This window comes from Pyrgilauda ruficollis, unplaced genomic scaffold (genome assembly GCF_017590135.1).
Source record: "Pyrgilauda ruficollis isolate IOZ18807 unplaced genomic scaffold, ASM1759013v1 scaffold79, whole genome shotgun sequence".
In the NCBI taxonomy this organism is placed as follows: Eukaryota; Metazoa; Chordata; class Aves; order Passeriformes; family Passeridae; genus Pyrgilauda; species Pyrgilauda ruficollis.
In genome coordinates, this window is record NW_024529821.1 from 3,547,458 (window position 1) to 3,566,586 (window position 19,129).

At 40.1% G+C, this 19,129-nt stretch overlaps 1 protein-coding gene across 6 annotated transcripts in view; it reads right to left on the bottom strand.

Annotated features, from left to right (window-relative positions):
- Window positions 1-669: 669 nt before the first annotated feature.
- Window positions 670-19,129, bottom strand: part of UGGT1 (UDP-glucose glycoprotein glucosyltransferase 1) — a 41,208-nt gene continuing 22,748 nt past the window's right edge. For 5 of the 6 annotated variants that reach the window (XM_041486916.1, XM_041486915.1, XM_041486918.1 and 2 more), the window contains 20 exons: window positions 18,958-19,052; window positions 18,168-18,374; window positions 17,427-17,558; window positions 16,347-16,477; window positions 15,596-15,691; window positions 15,180-15,282; window positions 14,652-14,731; window positions 14,023-14,212; window positions 12,158-12,316; window positions 10,475-10,560; window positions 10,074-10,158; window positions 8,996-9,084; window positions 8,417-8,521; window positions 7,745-7,829; window positions 7,007-7,189; window positions 5,709-5,869; window positions 5,108-5,222; window positions 4,748-4,864; window positions 4,296-4,455; window positions 670-3,874 (listed from right to left, as the gene is read on the bottom strand). In XM_041486916.1, the coding sequence (XP_041342850.1) occupies window positions 3,849-3,874; window positions 4,296-4,455; window positions 4,748-4,864; window positions 5,108-5,222; window positions 5,709-5,869; window positions 7,007-7,189; window positions 7,745-7,829; window positions 8,417-8,521; window positions 8,996-9,084; window positions 10,074-10,158; window positions 10,475-10,560; window positions 12,158-12,316; window positions 14,023-14,212; window positions 14,652-14,731; window positions 15,180-15,282; window positions 15,596-15,691; window positions 16,347-16,477; window positions 17,427-17,558; window positions 18,168-18,374; window positions 18,958-19,052 (2,405 nt within the window). In that variant the 3' untranslated portion in view covers window positions 670-3,848. Of the gene's footprint in view, window positions 3,875-4,295; window positions 4,456-4,747; window positions 4,865-5,107; window positions 5,223-5,708; window positions 5,870-7,006; window positions 7,237-7,744; window positions 7,830-8,416; window positions 8,522-8,995; window positions 9,085-10,073; window positions 10,159-10,474; window positions 10,561-12,157; window positions 12,317-14,022; window positions 14,213-14,651; window positions 14,732-15,179; window positions 15,283-15,595; window positions 15,692-16,346; window positions 16,478-17,426; window positions 17,559-18,167; window positions 18,375-18,957; window positions 19,053-19,129 lie in introns of those variants that run through there. The other variant, XM_041486919.1, reaches the window with a different exon arrangement.

Consider the following 19,129-nt stretch of genomic DNA (forward strand, 5'->3'; position numbering starts at 1 on the left):
GCAAAATCCCGTTGAAGTCATAGGCATAGGACGTGTATTTATTCTTTCTGGCTGCTTCCTTTTCCCCTTTTAGTTGCCTCCTAGGATTTGGTCTCGTTTTCCAAACCTGAGCAAGTTCAAACAGTCAAGTACAGGTCTCTGTAGCATTCAGCTGGGCTTCCTGTGTCAAGCTGTCCATTTTATAGCTCTTTGATTAATAAAGATGCTCTGGAAAAGAGGCTTTGAGAGTCCCACAGGAGTTTGGAATTCATTCCCAAATCTGAAAGAACTTCAGACACACCTCTGTACTTGGAAGTATTTCAGGAGGATCACTTTCCCAGTGCTTACTGTGAAGTGTCAGTGTAAAACCAAATCGAATGAAGAAATGACACAAAGCTGACATAGAAACATTCTCTTAAAGTAGCAGTAGGTAGAGTTCCAAAAAAAAAAAAAACCTAAAAGGCAGATTTTTATAAAATATTCCTATTGTTTAACAGAAGTTCAGGGGTTACTCAAATACCATGATTAACAAGACTAGCTGGGAGGAGGAACACTTTCCTCCTTTTCCCTTCTAGCTTTTCAACAGCATCCCAACACCTGCATGCAAGAAGTGCAAAATTTATTCCAAGGAACAAACACTGACAACACCTCAGTCATCTGCCCCAAAGCAATTGACAGGAGAGACATGGGTAAAGAACAGCAGAGGTTTTATTATGTTGGATCTTGTTCAGGGAATCTCACTGTGATCTCAGTGCCATTCAGTAAAGAGAACGCCCCACACCTTGAGGCACTTGCCACAGAGTTATGGAATATTCTTGAACAGATTACAGAAAATTTGGGTAAAACCAGGTCATAATTTAAAAATGTTCTGATTCCTAAGACTGTTACTGGGTATTTACTGCTTTGTACATGTCCTTTTCATTTTCTTTATAACCCCATATAGCTAAAGGAAAGAGAAATCTTAAAGTTTCATTTCTTTGCTATTTGCTTTTTAGTAAGGCAGTGAAATCTTCCTTTTAAAATAAAAGAACAGGGCATTTCTCAAGTGTGAAAAAGGGCAAGCTGCTTGTAGCCAGAGATGGGAACAATGTCATCACTTTGCACCAGAAGTGGCTTTTCTAGTCTGAAGGATGCAAAACCCCACTGTGACCTGTGCAATCCCCATTTTCTGATTACCATCACTCTTACCAGTCACAGGACCAGCCCATCAGTGATGTGATCAACAGCAGCTCTATTTCATTAAGCATCTCACTCCAAGATGCTTTCTGCATGGGCGTGACAAACTATTTGTCTTTCAAGGCCCATTGAGCATCTAAGAGCAAACACATGCACAGATCCACAAGAAGTGATTATTCTCTTTTTGATTGTCATTTTTGGCTGGAAGTAAATAGCAGCTTCTCAGGAAAAATGGGAAGAGTTCACATTCAGAATGATCAATACCATGTGCATTTTGACTGTACTTGAGAACACCTTACAAGTACTGCAAAGGTAGAGAATCTCAGAGTATGTTTCTGGTTTCTTCCTGTATCAATTGTGAGTTAGATGACTTTAATTTCTTCATAAAAAATGAAGAGCATGGTGTCTCTTAACTGGAGACAACAAAAATATCCTCCAAAAATATCCAGCCAGCTAGAGCTTACAATTAAAAAAAAATAGGATGCAGTGTGGGTGTTCAAGTACATACATTAACTATCAGAATGAAGGAGCATATTTTAAAAAAATAATTGTAACTGGCATTTAATTTAGAAGTATGTTCTTATTCAACAAAGCATTGTAAATGTGCTGAATTTAAGAGGCAGCTTTCTTCTCAGTCTTGTGGCTCCTAACATAATTTGGGGGGGAAAAAGCCAAATATGGTTCTAGATAGGAAAAAGCCTTGTTTCACAGAAAGCTGCTCCTGTTCTGAGGGCTTGAGCACGCTCTTGCTCCACCCATGTCTAGAAGGAATAAGTGGTGTACAGCTGCTCACCACTTCTTCCTGTGCCATTCCATGTGCTCCAGCAAGGTTGAAGTGATTTGTAGCTGAACACAAAAAGGACAACTTTAGCTGTGCTGTCTTAGCTGTTTGAAAGAGGCTAATTGACATCACACATAATTAATTTGTTGGCAGGCATATTGTTTTTTACACTGGAAAAAAGTCCTGCTGCTGTAAGTCTGCTTATCCTTAAGTGGAGCAGTTTTGATGGGAAGCATAAGGCACCTCATCTGTAATTTCCAGACACCAGACAGACCATCTGAATTTAAAACCCCACAAAGTGGGAAATACCTAAGCTGATAAACTGTAAGTTGCTCTTAATGTGCTTTTTTTAAGAGTTTGGGCCCTTCCTTCAGCTGGCTGGAGAAGAGCTGCTTTTTCAAGAGTCACACTATTGAACAGTTTAAACACTACTGATGTCTTCTTTCAGATTCCTCCAAAACATGACAGGATTTATACCACAGCAATTCCAGAAGAATATTTCAATATTTTTATACTGAGATATGATTATTGGGTTGAAGGTCTTACAGCACAAAACATTTACCTGTATGAAAACATGGGAGGCACAAAAACCAAAGAAGTTTGGATTTCTCAAGCTGCATAGGTGACTATATTTTGTACTAGAAATCTCCTTTTAGTTCTTACATCTCAACTCTTCAGCTCCTCAGTGTTATAGGGAGCAGACTGTTAACCCTAGAGAATGGGGGAATCTGGGTTTGAGGGTTTTCTTTAAATGGTATGTTCATAGTACAGAACAATGGCAGCAGCAGCAGCAGCATCTTTCAAAATAAAGACATGAATATGAATGATAAAACTAGCCCAGGGTAATTGATCCTTGCAAGAAGAGACCTCCTTGTCTATGCACAGAATGAAAGCAAATATAAGTGAAATATCCAGAAACCCCAAAATCAAATTAGGACTGTAATGTGTGCAAGGAAAAAGGATGATCAAAGTGGGAACTAAGGCTTAAGACCTAAGAACTCTGAAGTTTTTATTGATGTGACAACATCTCTGTTTGAAGAAAAATAAAGTTAATGAAATTTACATGATGATAAACTTCCAAGCTTCCACAGATTTTTCATAAACAAAAAAAAACATTCATGAATCAGTGAACCACAGCAAGAGTAAGGCCCTGCCAGTTTTGCAGACAGATTTATACTTGGAGGAGGAGGAAGGGAGGGCACTTTGATTCAAGTCATAGAGGCTAAGATAAACTCAGCTGCCAAATTCTGTGTTCTGCTCACTTTGTGAGCTTAGGCATTTACATTTGGATGGGCATTTAAATTGATTGTGGTAGCTTTACATTAAGCTACCATCAAAAGTTGGGCAATAAATGAAGACAGAAAATAGAAAATCAAAATAATGCTGATTTTGTTACAAAATCAAGGGCAGACTTAACAAATCCAAGAAGTATTTTCAATTGTCTGAAAACCTGAAGATGAAACAGTGCCCCAAATTCAAGGCATAATTTCGAGCTTTATAATGTTACCTGGAAAAATTATGTCCATCAGATGAGGTTAGGATGTATGTCTGCAATTCCCAGACTCTCAAGTTAGATCTGAGGCTAAACTGGAGCTTCATCCGTGGTGGAGGCAGCAACAGCTGAAGGAACAGGCTGTGGCTCTTCTGGTGGATTGTGAAGTTTTGTTTCTGAGACACTAAATTCCATCCCGGGGTCTTTCATCTCCACCACAGGTGCAAAACACCAGTAATGCTAATTCCAGCAATCCAGATCCTATTTCATATGCAGAAATTAACCCAAAGGCAAGTAATAGAAATGCATACATCATCCCATTCAATTATTCAGCAGTTTTGCAGACACACTGGAAAAAAACCTAGCTTTCAATATAAAAATTGTCTATGAAAGAGTCTAACTTGAATTTGTCTCCATGGATCATAATTCCACATGTGCTGCTGGATCTGTAGAAGAAGAGAGAAAAATGAGCACTCAGTTTGAGCTGCCTCAGTTGGCAGATTGGTTTGAGAATCAGTAAAGCCTCCCAAGCCTTTTCTTTACAAGGTACCAGTGCCTGAAGAACAATTCTCACCCACAGTGTGTAGCAGAACTTCTTTAATGGTTAAGATAAGGCCAAGCTCATAAAATTGCAGGAACAGTGAGGGTCTTTTACAGAACTGGAACAAATCTGTTCTCTGGCTTTCAGAATTAGGTTAAAATACACCAGACTTGCCCAGCAAGTTCCTTCCATCCCATGACACTCCCTGATGATTTAATTCAGCCCTCATTCAGCCCTTTGCATGGTACAAGCTCACAGTGAGGCAGGACACAGCACAAGACCAACGGGCACAGAGAAATTCACAGAAGTAGAGAAAGAAAAATTACCATGTGTGTGTTGTCCTGGCATCTCAGCTGGTGTTCCCATTTCTTTTTCCTTCTGGAAATTACTCTGGAGCAGTTTGATTTCTTGATCATAGTCCTGCCATTCTGGAACTATCCTCATGGCTGCCTGCAGCTTGGGCTCTTTGGTCATTGGGTTGTTACACTGCAAACAGAACAGACTGGCTACAAAAGGTTTCTGCACTCAACAGAGGTGTGCTCCCCTCTGCAGGGATCAATCTGCTGGTGGTGAACACCACCTGCCTGTACTTCAGCCAGAGAACAGTGCAAAGTCTCTTTCCAAATTCATAACAATGCCACTGCTCCGGGTAAGAGAAACACAGAAGCTATTGGCAAAAACTCAAGTGCTGAAAATGTGCTGAGGGAGGGAAGTGCCCCTAGAACTCATTGCTGTATTTTAATGTGCTGTAGGAATGAGGGAAACATCCTGCACTCACCAGATCAATGGTTTTTGCTCTCTTCTTCGAGGAATCATCACACCATGTTTCACACCACAGCCACTCCTGGGGGAGGGACTTAATTGGTACTTGATGGATCATGTTGTTTGGCAAATCCTGTTGTGCAGACTAAGAGTTAGTAGCTGTTTCCGCAGGGTGCAGGATGGGAGGAGCTACCCCCCTCCCAAACCAACAGTATTGTGAGGGCTAACTTTTGTAAGAGTTTTCTTTTTTCCCAATGCAAATATAAAGTGATGAATCAACACCTAATCCCATTCCAAACAAACACCTCTGGGAAAATCCCAAGTCCCAACCTGACAGCATAGCCCAGTAAAACAAAACAAACACAATAAAGCACACCTGATCAAGGTTGGACAGGCTGTTTGGATCCTGGCTCAGACCCTGATACTGTCCTCTGAGTCGATCTCCAGCTGCTATCTTCCTGAACTTCTTCAGATCCACAACGTACAGAGCGCTACGTGGAGACGGTGCAATTAGTAATGACTGTAATTAGTAATTTCACTGGGGGGTAATTCTGCAGCCCCACTAGACCCCTGAGACACAATACCCTACAGCAATCTCAGGGTGGCAGCACATCTATGATCAAGGTAGGAAAGCAGCTCTAACAAAGTCATGGCATGTACGAAAAAGAATTTTCAACAAATCTGTCTTAGCTTTGCTGTCATGCAGTCCCTGTTCCAACATTTCTTATTAACAAAGGAAGATGTCTATTAGTTACCACTTCAGTTCTTCATCTCTAAAAGATGCAGCATACTGAAAATAACTTCAGTGTCCCTAGTACTTCCATAGCCCACAGAACTTTAAAGAGGCAACAGGAAACAACAAGTGGTTTTCATGCAGGGCTGCATACCTCAGCTGGTTTTCTGCCAAGTCTAAGTAGCAACAAAAACTTTACCCCTCTACTTTGAAAATAAATAAAAAAAAGAAGAATTCCTCATACCTGATGTGGTATTTTCTTCCAGCTAAATGACTTGCCCAGTATCCTGATTTCCAGAACCTGTAGCCATCCATTTCCCTTCGGCTGTCACAGAATGGAGTGTATCCATAAGGAGCACCATCCAGATTAAAATCCCTCAATTCCTTTAGATCTGTGCGCACAATCTGAAGGGAAAGGAAGTTTTATTTTCATTTCTAGGAGCCTGCCCTTCTAGGGTTGTTTGCAAATGCTGTACAGGATTTAATTCAAACTGAGCAAACAGATAAAGGAAGAATCACCTGATATACATGGCAGTCTTTTGCATTATATATATGTAGTACAAAAACACAGCACAAAATGTGTTGTCTCCTCTGCCCTTAGAGCTGGAGCAAATAAAATAGAGCTTCAAATAACCTGAGGGGGCGTGGTTTGACAGCTGAAGTGCAAAACTGTTTGTTAATAAGCAGCAAGAATTCTCACTGTACATAAACTGTGATTCTTGGTATCCCTTCCTCTCCAGTTTGCAGACCCTTCGGGGATGAAAGCTTTTTAATGTCTTTTTGACACATATGTGGCACTAGCACTACTTTAAAAATACCATTCTAATGGGAAAAAATGCCTTAATATATCTCACAAGCAGAGAAACAAACTGTCTAAAATGACACCTGGGGAGCTGGAAATCTCTCCTACTGATCCTTCAGCTTCAGTTTGACCTGGCATGGCTTCACACTGTGCACGTGCCAAACCCCCCAGGCAGTTTACACTCACTTGTTGATCATCTGTACTTCTCATTTCATATGTACTTTTGGGAGTAGTTTGGCAGTTCTCATTGTGCACATTTCCTGCCCTTTCCACCCAGGAGTTGAGGAGTGGGCACACATGGCCCTGTGCACAAGGGATTTGCCTTCTCTTTCTCTGAAAGCCACTCAGATGTGGCCAAGTTAAAAGTAGAGGCCTGGGAGGACAGAGTGGTTGGTGACTTAGGAAAATACTGACTGGTAAGTAATCTGCAGGCTGGGAGAACAGACTGAGCTGCAAAAATGGAAGGGTGAATTGAGAATCTATTTGGCAAGCTAGCTGGAATCACAGTGAGTGAATGGGGAACCAGATAACAGTAAAGGACAGGCAAACAAAACCTGTAGAAGCAGGCACAAAACCCAGCCCTCAGTGAAGCATGCCATAATTACAGAATCAACCTACAGTCATGCCTGTGAAGGGCTCAAACTTGCAACCCTTCCAACAATATGGAAATTGTATTCTAGAACTTATTAATAAAAAAAAAAAAGGAAAAAAAGATCAAATAACTCCAGCCTCTGTGTTACCTGATCAGCATCCACAAAGAGGATTTTATCAACAGCTAATGGGAAGAGCACATCTAGAAAGAGGATCTTGTAACCCCAGATGATTCGCTGCTTCTCTGTCTGTTGGTGCAGCCAGCGTGGCCATTTATACTGGACAAGCTCATACTGGAAATTGTACTTCTTGGCCATGTATGGGATGAACTCCTGCAGAGGGAGGGGAAAAAAGCAGCTTATCTCAGTTCTTTGTTCCTCTGCAGGAAAAAGAAAAGCACATTACGAGAGACAGACTTCAGTTGAAAGCACAGAACATCAGGAAATGAAATACCACAAAGAAAATTAGTTTCATTTTTAGTTCACACAGAACACTGAACAATCAATACAAATTGTAGAGGCAACTAAATATTTCAGCATTTTTGTCCACACAGTTCCTTATGAGCCATTTCATAGTGATCCACAGATGAGAATGCATTACTCAAATCATAAAAATTCACAGATGGGACAATTATTTAGGGGTGTACAAAGCAGTGTAAGTAGGAGCACATAAAATGAGAGAAGAGCATTGGGCATTGAGCATTTTTTTACTAGAAAAACTTGGCCCACTGTCACATCAGCTGACATTCCCATCTGTGAGGCTTTCTGCAGCTTTGGGTGAATTCAGGTTTAGCCAAGTGATGCTGGTGCAGCCCTGGGAAAGGGAGGGGGAAGCAGCTTGTGGCACCTTTCCCCTACCACCAAATATATTTCTAATTAGTAACAAACCTTGAATGTAGGTGATAAGTAGTTCTTCAGAAACCAAAACTTTAAAGGAGTCTTGGTGTGTTTCAGCACAGACAACTTCATTATGCTATCAAAAAAAAAAAAAATAAAAAAAATAAAGCAGTTACAGGAACAAGTGGCACCCATGAAAGATGAACTGTGTAATAGATTATAAATTGCTCTGCTACATGATTAAATTATTTGCAGTTATGTGTCAGGTAATTGAACTTCATGCATAAAGAGAAAGTGGGTAGCTTCAGCCTATTGTAAATTGCTTAATTTTATCAGCAAAATTACTAAACCCCCAACATCTCTATATTTTAACTAGGCAGAAAATATGCAACCTGTTGGCTTTTACAGTTCTTTCAGAACAACAGAAGCTCAGATTCTTTCCAAAGGAACTGTGACTTATTCTGTAACTTCTTGACAATACATTGGTTATATTGTAGCAAAAAAAAATTTAGGACAGCAACACACCAGCTATTAAACTAGGTCTGTTTTTAATTCATGAATGTTATGCAGACAAAAGTTCCTAAGACACAGGAGATGCAGATTCTAGTGGACTTCTGAAGCATTGAAAAAGTGGGGTTTTTTATACTCTTGCAGATTGTAATCTTTTTCCTTGTGCAAGGCCACTACCATTTGGCACATTGGGATTATGAATTCTCAACTAACCGTAGGAATCTCTCATAGAGGTGTCCTGAAGCCACAGAGAATATATTTAGTACATCATCTTTATCCTGTTTCACATCTTCATTCTTTTGTCCTCCTGTGAATCCCCTGAAAGAAAAAACATGGTTCTGTGAAGGACAAGCTGGGAAGGGCCAGCTCTATAGGAAAGGCTGCAAATACAGAAAATGGCTCCATTTTTGCTTTCATACAGTTGGCCTGTGGGCTTTGGGTGTCATTCCCTGCTGCCCAGGGCATCTTCCCCTAGGCAGAGGGCTGTGCACATGGACAGGGAAGGTCCATGAGCTCAGACATGAACACCTTTGATTGAGAGAGCACAGGCTGAGGTGCAGCTCCTGGGAAGGAGCAATGCTTTCAGGATCCCAAGTAGCAGGGGGGCAAGGGAAGGTAAAAGCAGGTGCAAAGCAGGAGCCCAGATCTCTAGAAACAGAGGAGTCCAGTGAATGACAGCCCTGAGTTCAAGCAGTCTTAATAGACAGCTGTGGAATTTCACAGACACCATGGTATTGCCAAATAGTTTTCCAGTTTCGAGAAACTTGTAGGTTATCATTGAATTAGTTTTACCATTTCAGAGATTCCCAAAATCCAGATTCATTCTCACTGGTGCCATCACTTAGCAGATCTTCATTCATCATATCAAACTTTTTCTGTACCTGTGAAGGAAGACATGGCTTTAGTGAGTTGGAACCACATATTGAGTAGATATTGTCAGCAGTGTTGTCCTGACACTGGTTCTGTTTTTACCTACTTGAATTACACCCCATGAGCTGACAGGTAACCTAAGCTGTCTGGGAAGACAGCTCAGTAATGAGTAACTTTTTCCAAACAGATTCCAAAGGAGCTTTTAGACACCAAAGGCATGTTAGTCTGGATGGTTAAAATGCTTTTCTAAGAGATGTTTAGTGAGCAACCTTGATGATGGAGACTGGCAAAGAAAAACCTTCAAAGAAACCAACACCCCCCACCCCTCAAAAAACTCAGCACACCAATTCCACCAGTTTCTAAGTGGTATAATTGGCCACTGAAACTCCAAAGCAGATACACAGACAAGAGAGTGAATGGGGAGAACATCCCAAAAGCATCCAGCACAGGTAAATGGTGTCAGGTGTGAACTGGCTCTGTTATATATCACTTATCTACCAGTCATTCTCCTTAAACTTCTCAGCTATGGCATTACCTGACAGGCAACCCTAAGAGACAGCAGACTAGTAATCTACCATTTTTTTCTTTTTTTCAAATGTATTCTCATCTAGCCTGTGTCAGAGTGATACAAAATGTATTGGTAAATTAATACAATTTATCTGTGACAGATAAAATGCTGGTTCAGTGGACATACTGAATGTTTATTACTAGACACATATAGGGCATACAAAACTGCTTTTTCCTGAAGTTATAAGGAGTCAGGAAAATGTGAGTATTATTGTAGTTCAGGAACAGGACTTGGATGTCATTCTCTCCTGTATGAAAATCCCAAATCAAGGCTACAGATGATGCTCCCTACCCCTGATACTGTGAGGTGAGCCTTGTGCAGACTGCCTCACGTGTATGCTCACAGGAAGGGAGCTTCAGGCCTTAATCCAAGTTTCTCCCCACTGTTGGTCAAACAGACTTCTTTAAGGGCACCTCTGGTTTATAAACTCACCTTCACTTTAATAATTTTGCTCTTGAAGTTATTGAGAACAACAATAACTTCATTAGCTTCAGGCGGAGAGTCTGTGCCATCGTGGCTGAAAACAGAGCAAGATACAAAGCAAAAATATGTTCTTTATTTCTTCTGGCCATTTTTATACATGTATTAAGCCTCAGCACTGCAAAACAGGTTTGAGACGTGGCAAAGAAACAAATACATTTATTTGAACACACTTAATGGGGTTTTAAATTAATTAATTTTGCCTTGCATAACTTATGTTCAGTATGAAATATAATTTGCTGTTTAGGTCACCACACTTTGGCAAGGGAACCACTAGATTCACATATTACAATGCCTGCCTCCTTCAGAAGTTTTACAAGAAAAAGGCTGAAGTATTTCTTATCCTGACCTACCTGTAGATCCTGTAAATATCTTCAGATCTGCCTTTTCTCAATCTTAGAGTCCATGCACCAGGATTGGCTTTTAACTGGAAGTAGCCCTGTAAAGTGAAAAGAATATTTGGCAGTTTCCAGAAAATGCAAATGCAGAAAAATTAGCTTTAAAGTTATGCATTTTGACTCACTGTTTTATATCTAGAATGCTATTTGCAAGTCCATTGATTAAGGGCTTTATACCCAGAGAACAGGAGAAAATCCCCAGAAATTATCCCATTCAAAATTGTTGCATTTCCCCTCAGAGGTAGAAGCTTGAAAAAGTCTGGTGTTATTTGTTAGATCAAAGTCTTCATTGTCCTGATGGGAACAGTGCAAACCCAAAGTCTTTTCCTGCAAAAGGTGGCCTTCATGAAGGAGTGAGGGTATTTCAAAACACTAATGTATAATGGTACAAGAAAATCTAAAAGAATTCTGAAGCTCTACAGAGTGGTAATTCACCTACAGCAGAAGCAGTAACATAATTGACACGTTACAAGATATCTCTCCTACAGAACTTAAAAATTCAAATATTGTGTTCAAGTCTTTTTAAGCTTCAGATTCCAGATCTGAATATTTTCCTCAGTGATTTAGATTATTACACCTATAGAAGATACATGCAACTGCAGAGATGCTTTAGTGTCCCACTCAGTTTTGTACTGCGGTTTCAAATGCTTGCAGTTCCTATGTGAGCCAGGCTGCTTTAAAAAGAAAATTTAAAAATATTTTTGAAAATTTCAGTATAACTAATTAGAAAAAGAACAATTCTGAGTTTTACTCCCCAACATGAACACACCATGTGATCACATGTAAAATAAGGGACATCTTTCTTTCTACAGTAAGAAATACTACATCACTGTAGGATATAATCTGGCTAAGAAAAGGCACAAACTGAAAATGAGTAAGAATTCTAAAATAAACATTTAGCACCAGGAAACAAGGAATTATTTTTTCCTTGTTTTTATTTTAATTCATTTAAATAAATGTAATAACTAAAAAAAACTTAAAGATTAAAAAAAAAACCAACACGAGGTAATTTACTTCAGTTTTCCACTAACATTACAGATCAAGAAAACATTCCAGTGACAAACTTCCTTTACCATAATTTCAGTCTATTACCTATCTTCAGGCCCAGTGTGGACACTGAGAACAGACACATCCCTTATGCAGTGACATTACAAAAGCAGCTGCAGGGAACAATCATACACTTGGGTTTCCAGCAGCTTTCCTCAACTCAAATAAGCAAATCCCATTCTTTCACACTTCCTTTATTTTCTACAATGCCAACTATTCTTGCTCACTCTCTCCATTTATGCCATGGATCTCCTGAAGAAATGGGTTCCAAAAACGAGACAGCCTGAGGCTCACAGCACCAGAGTGGGTGGCCTAAGGAGGACCCTGTCCCAGGAAAACAACTGAGCTCCCCTGGAGAGGGGCTGCTTCAGAATACTGGCAGCATTTAAAGATATTCCAGAATATCCCAGAAGGAAAAGGAATGCATCTTGAAAGAGGTGAGAGAGAGTGTGAGGTTTCAGACATCAGTGTGAGGAATGATGGGGTTCTGGTGCATTTGCAAGCTGTGGAGTGCAAGTGACACCCCAAACCCAGAGCCCCCTGCTAGGAAATACTCGGGGGGGAAGGAAGGGGCTGTGCTAGAACACTTACCAGGTTGGCCATGACGATGGTGTCCACGATGACAGGGCTGCTGGAGGTGCCCAGGGTAAACTGGAGTCCCCGAGGTGGCTGCCCTGTTGTAATGTCATAGCAGTGGCCCTCCAGCAGCAGGTACTCCAGTTCATACTCTGCAGCTACAACACTCTCCACCTGAAACAGCAGACACTGCTGACTGCAGCACGAGCTCTAAAGTGCCAGCTTTTAGTCAGTCAGTTACTCTCTAGAATAGCTATAGTAATTTAAACAAAACAATTTTACCAGAGTAATTGTATTGTTAGACAAATACCTAGAAAACCTCAAAAAGCTCAGCTCCTGCAAGTGACAAACCTCACATAAATATGAGTGGCCCAGACCAAAAGAATCTGAATCTCAACATATGCTAGGATAAGAAAAGGGAAGGATTGTTGCTCTATTCCTCAATTTATTTTTTTAACATTTACTGGAGAACGGAGTTGGTATCTCACAAAAAGTATATGATGGGATTCAGAATTTTGACTCTAAATCTGTTTAAAGCTGGTCTCACCTAGTATCAGCCACCTGAAATAAACATTTTGTTTTGCTCTGCATCACTCTTACAGTGCACTAGGGTACTGTCAGGAAACACCCATTCCTTTTTTTCTACACTGAACAAAGGTGCCAAGGAAAGAGAAGAGAAAAAAAAAAAAACAACAAAAAAAACCACAACCCCAAAAGACTTGGGTCCCTACCAGGCCAAATTCAGAGGTAGCCTGAGGACAGTACATAAGCAGAATGTTAGTCTAATCCCAAAAAGCATCTCCTCTCACTGCACATCCAAAATGACAGTTTAATTGCTACAGCACCAACAGACTGCACAGTGGGAACTGGAAATGGTGCATCTGCAAAAGTAAAGCTGCTGTTTATTTGGAAGCTCAGGAATGCACTTGGAATGCCTGCAGCATTTAATCCCCCTCTCTCTCAGGCTTTCAATTAATCAGTGGGGCAGACATGGAAATTGAAATGTAGTATTAATGCTCCATTTATGCCTTTACAGTTAGGTTAAGAGATGAAAAACAAGAAACTCCTACACCAAAACATACTAAACCAAAACCATAAAACACACACCAAATTTCCTAGATTTCTGAATAACTAGTACAGGATTAGCAATACTAGATATACCACAATACCATATCATATTCCCAAACAGTATCAGAGAGATGCAGAAGTAAGAGGGAACTGATAATACAGTGATCAGTGAGAGGGGGACCCACATTTGTGATGGCCACAAGGCTGCAAGGACTGTCACTTTTCCAGAGGCCTCTTTGTAAAAGCTTTGCCAGTCTTGTACATAGATGTGTAATACCTTTACAACAAGGTAAATAAATAGAGGTTTTTCCCTATTTCTCCCTCTGTATGTGGGGCAGCACTGCCCAGATCCACAGTCCAACAGCCTGAGTCAAGGTCTGCTCAAGCAGCAGCAAGCTCCTGAACCTACAGCAGCTGAGTGCATTTCTGCTGCATGGTTTTACTGCTGCATGGACACTGCACGTCCTTCTGTGGACCACAGGAGTGTTTGCCAGTTAACAAGAACTGTGACAATAAATAGGTAGCTGAAACCAGCTTGGTGGCTTCTAGGAGCATGGGAAAGGACCTGCTCCAAGCCTATGGTGTCTGAACCTCTGGGTCAGGCATCCATGAGTAATTGAGAACAGCAATCTGGCTGTTGGGGAACTTATGCCTCCCCTCCTAGCAATCATTTAGAGGTCTGTAAATGCAGTCATATCAACAGCTCTATGTCTATTGGCATTCTAAAATTCTGCATTTCTTTCCCATATAAACACAAGCCCTGGAAAAGCAGCACCATTTAAATGCAGTAGGAACATGATGATTTCTCTTACCTCCTCCAAGAAGATATTGTCAAGGTCATAGGGGGTTCTAACAGACTCCACCATCCAACTCTCAGGAGTGTTTAAATTCAGAGTGAACAGTGGAGACTGGGGCATATCTAAAAACTTGGCAATTGGTCCGGGAGCAAAGTTATTCTCTGCAGTGAAAGAAATCTCTGGTTCCAAAACATAGCGGTAAAAGCTGAAATTTCAGAGAGAAAATGTTAGAACACCCATCTGCCAAAATTTGCTAATATTTCGCTCTCACTGCATTTGCAGATGACATCAGCTTTCCCTGACCTCTAATGACTCCAAGCCCTTGTCCAAAGCAATGCAGGTTATGTAACCTTAGGACACAGCAGAATTTCTGTCTCGAAGGACCAAAACAGACTGTGCAAGACTCAACCATTAAGACTAGTAAGGTATTTAATTTTATATAAATACAAAAAAACCAAAACTAAAAGCACCCAACTTGTAAAAGAGCAGAATTACTTCATGCCATCCACAAATTCCCAGATTCTCTGTGGGAAATGATGCCATTATTGAGATTTCCTATGGGACAGCTGACCATGCTTCTGTGCTTGCACATTCCAACAGGTTTCTCTCTCTCTCTGCCCACCCTGTGTCATGGAACTGCTTACCTTTTCAGTGGCATGTCAGAAAGCTTAGACTGGCAGTTCATAAACACTCTCAGGTTCATATTTATCAATTGGTTCAAAACCTAAAGTAATAAGAAAGAGACATCCCTTAAAATGCTAATGAGGAGAGCTGACCACTGTTTTACAGACAGGACCTCAGGGTGGATGTTATCTGCTCATTCCCAATCCTCCCTCCTTGTGCTTTGCTTTACCACCCCTCCCCCCTTTTTAATTGGTGGTTTTAAGCACAGTTACCTGCTCCTCATATTTCAGACATTCTTTTTGACATGCTGAGACCTTCCTCAAGAACAGTTACTGCAAGCTGTTAAATAGTGAAATGAAAAGCTCTCTGGACAATACCCAAGTATGATCTCGTTAGTGTGTAATGCAGCTTAATCAGTATTTCCACTGATAAATGCACTGTGAATCTCAGACACAGTATTAGAGAGCCACTGGTCACCACACAGTCAAAGAGGAAGCAAACATTCCAAAATGATGGAATTTGAAGTTCTCACAACCCTGCCTACGTACCAAAAGTAATGGAGCAAGTCTTTGAGCATCTCTGGTCACAGGATCAACAATAGCCACAACATCAAAGTATGTCTCCCCTTCTTTTGGTCTCAGTTTAACTGCACTAAACAGAAGAAAATACAATTTTAAAGTACCAAAGATGTGGATAAACACTTGAAATGCATTACAACCCACTGCTATCCATCTCATCCTGAACTGAAATAACTTCCTAAATACTGTGCACCTTCAGAAATTAAACAGAGAAAAAAGCAGGCATATACATGTATAAACACGTATAAAATTAATTTCTGGAATCTTTCTGAAAACTGTTGGGGATTTTCCTACTGCTACTTAGATTTTTTTTTTTTAATTAAATGCAACATAGAACAATGGGGAAGTTAAAAGACACAGAAAAGCCTTGTTCAGCAATTCTATACCTGTATCGCTCTTCAAAAAACTGATATTCAATCCTTGCCTCTCCTTTTGGCTGAGCAGAAAGAAGAGCATCCACTTTCATTACCAAGTCACTTGCCCTGAAAAGAAGGAAAAGAAAAAGGCTTGCAGATATCAAAAAAAAAAAAAAAAAAAAAGGCTGTAATCATCACATTTCTGTCAGGCAGCAGCAAAAGAGAAGGCAAACAGAACCCAGATACCCAAACACTCCTACTACCTCTCTACATAGGCTCTGAAGAATTAAACATATTTAAGGGCTAATCCACCAGTAATTTAAACTGGTTGCAGCCTTATTACTGAGTATGCCAAAGGATTTAACTCTAACAAATATAGAACAGCTGTATTTTAGGGGTCAACCATGTTACAGGAACTGCATTCCTGATCCTCACCAACCACTCAGACCTGAAAGCCATTCAGATCAAACCCTTGTTTCACTGCTCTTCCCATTTTACACAGCAGCTCTGAGCACTAGGAAGCAATCCTCTAAGTGGAGAAACTTTTAAGAGTGGTCCTATCATAAAAGATAATTACTTTTGAGCACTTCTTTTTCAGTATTTCCATAATTTTCAGTCTAGTATTCTAAGAACATAGTCAATCTTCGAGGTGTAAAACCTCTTGAAAGTTCAATTAAAATAGATTTGTACATCACACCTTTGCCAAGAAGCAAAACTAACCTACAGGTTTGTCAGCTTTTCTTGAATTAACTGAGATTTCTAGTGACAGCTGTTTACTTACAGATCTTCTTCAAATCCCAGCTGCTGAATCTGAGATTTGATTTTCTGTCCCGATGTCTTTAGTATTATATTTTCAAGGAGATGAAAATCATCCTGATTGAACATCTCTCCATCCTCTAATGGGCCAATAATCTATCAAAAAATAGCAGAATCAGCATTATTAGGTTAAGACTACACTGAAACAAAATTCAAAGATGTATTAAATAAATACTCCAGCCCAGTCTCAGCGGAAGCCAACTGTTTAGGCTGCTATTAATGTCAGTGGCAGCAGAGTTTAACAGGTAAATCCAGGTATTTAGAGCCAAGAGCCCCAGGCTAAGGCATAAACTACACACTTAAAATTTTCACTGGGTCAGGCACTTAAAATTATACATGAAGTACCACATCTGGAAGGGGCAGCAGAATACCAGGCCAATTCTAATAGTCCAGCAAGGCTCCAGCAAATCTCCCTCCTGTAGCCTTCAGAAGCCTAAAAGCTACCTAGACAAGTCTTGTTATTCTGCTAATGAGAAAAATAGAACAGAACAACTCAACACCTGAGATTTTTAACCCATTGAAATATCCAGCAAACACTGGGACCTGAATGGGTTTGTTCCTAAGCAGAAACAGATAACAAAAGAAAACCCAGTGCTGTACACAGCTGTGTTTCATTATTTGCAGTGAAATACTATTGTAACATCACTTACCTCATTTCAGATAAACTATAATAAAAACAGATGGTAGAAGAGACCAAGGCACCTTGGTCAGGGCAAAATGCAGAAGCATTTTGTTCAGTAAACTGAAGCAAATCTTACAAATTTATCATCCCCTTCTACCCCTGGACTCAATTGACTACCAGCATGAAAGGAACTTTGTTATTGAGAGACCTGAATTTGTATCAAATGCCAGCAACTAACTGCACACAGTAAAAAGAACAGGTCACACAGGTGTGAATAAATCAAACTGGAAGTGGTCCTAAAGACTGCTGAAATATAAAACAGGCTGGCACTGCTGTGTCTGATCCCCACCCAGACTCTGCTGCTCAGATCTGCTTCTTTCTCACATGTGGGAAGTCTCTTTCCCTGTCTGTTGATCATCTCACCCGTCCATTGCTGATCACAGCCCTCTGCCCTTTCTTCAGCTTTAGAACATCTCTGCAGTAAATAGCATGGGACAGAATAAAATCCACCTTGGGAGATTCAAAGGCTTCTTTGAAAATTTTGGTATCCATACCCTAAAAGAAAAGAATACTTTACATTGGAATAGGAAGAAAACTAGAACTCTGCACACTTTTTAAATGCAACCTTTTTGTTTCCATTCAAGAACATCATCTTATCTTGCTAAAACTGATCCCTGGCCCCCTTTTCTTTGTGGTCCTAAACCTAGTTCTTGCTTGTCACCATCAAACACCATCCCAAATTCTGCTGTGAAGAGCCACAGCTACTTAGACCAGTTCCAATCTTCCTGCCTAACTTTTTTAAAATCTGCTTTGAGAAATGCACTTGTATTTTTTTCCCCATCTTTTAAAAGAACATTATTCTCTTAACTACCTAAGAAACAGCTGACTCACTTAAATGGATCCCTGCACCCATGTTCCTTTTGCCTTTTCCAAGTTACATAGCTCTGATGGATATGAGGATTTACTTGATGTTCAGATGGATTGTTCTATTTAGGTAAACCCTTCAGAGATTTAAAAAAAAAAACAAAAAACAAACTAGCAAACCCAACTGTGTTTCTTTTCTCTATTACTGCACCTTCAGCATATGAACATACTACACTAAAAAATTAATTTGAGGAACAAGCAAAGCACCCTCCCCATGAAAACACCCACAGACATGCCTACCCCAACAGCAAATTCCAAGATGTCAGCTCCTGCCTCCAGTGCCTTCACAGTTTCTTCTTTTGCCATCTTGGTGATGAAGTTCTTGGCATTATTTGAGGTTTGTGTCTGCAAAGCTGCCCATATGGCTTTAGCTACAATGGTATTCTTGCTGTTGGGTTCTTCACTAGGATTATTAATCATGCTGATTCGAACGTTATTGCTGGATTTCTGTGTTTAACAAAACAGGTAATGGGAAAGTTTCACATTTCAGATATAATAAATATATAATAAACACTATAGCAAAAGCTTTGCATTTCTTAACCAGAATACCAGATTCCAAATTGGGTAAATAACAGCACAAGGTTAAAATGATGAATTAACTAATTTAACATCAAGCATTTAGCTTATGTATAGGTACCACTGTGACAGCAATCTTCCAGATAACCCTGTGCTACCTAAGAAATCCAGAACCATGACCACCACTCAGTCTGGCAAACCACAGCTGTAAGCTGTGCTTTTTTATGTTTGTTATCCTCCCAGAACCAATGGGACAGAGCAGAGAGCAATGCTTATGTTTCTCTCCAAACCAAAACACAGATATTTCAGTTTAACACCACAGGTTTAAAAGAATGTTTATTGTATTCTGTCCTAGCTTAAGATCAGCCCTGCAAAAGAGATGAGGCTGGAAATTAGAGACTCTGCAGGGAGAACCAGGGTCATACCACAGGAAGATGCACAACTTGTGTTTTACAAGCCTCTACCAAGGGCTTTGTTAGCACTGCTAACCCACTGCAAAGAACACGTTACCCACCTGATGTTTAATGGCATCATACAACAATTGCCTCCCTGAAGGTTTATCAAAATCACCAACAATCCAAAAAGTAACTGGTCTAACAAAGGAATCATCTGCAATTATTAAAAAAAAAAAAAAAAAAAAAAAAAAAAAAAAAAAAAAATTTTAGGGGAAAGAGAGAAAAGGTTTT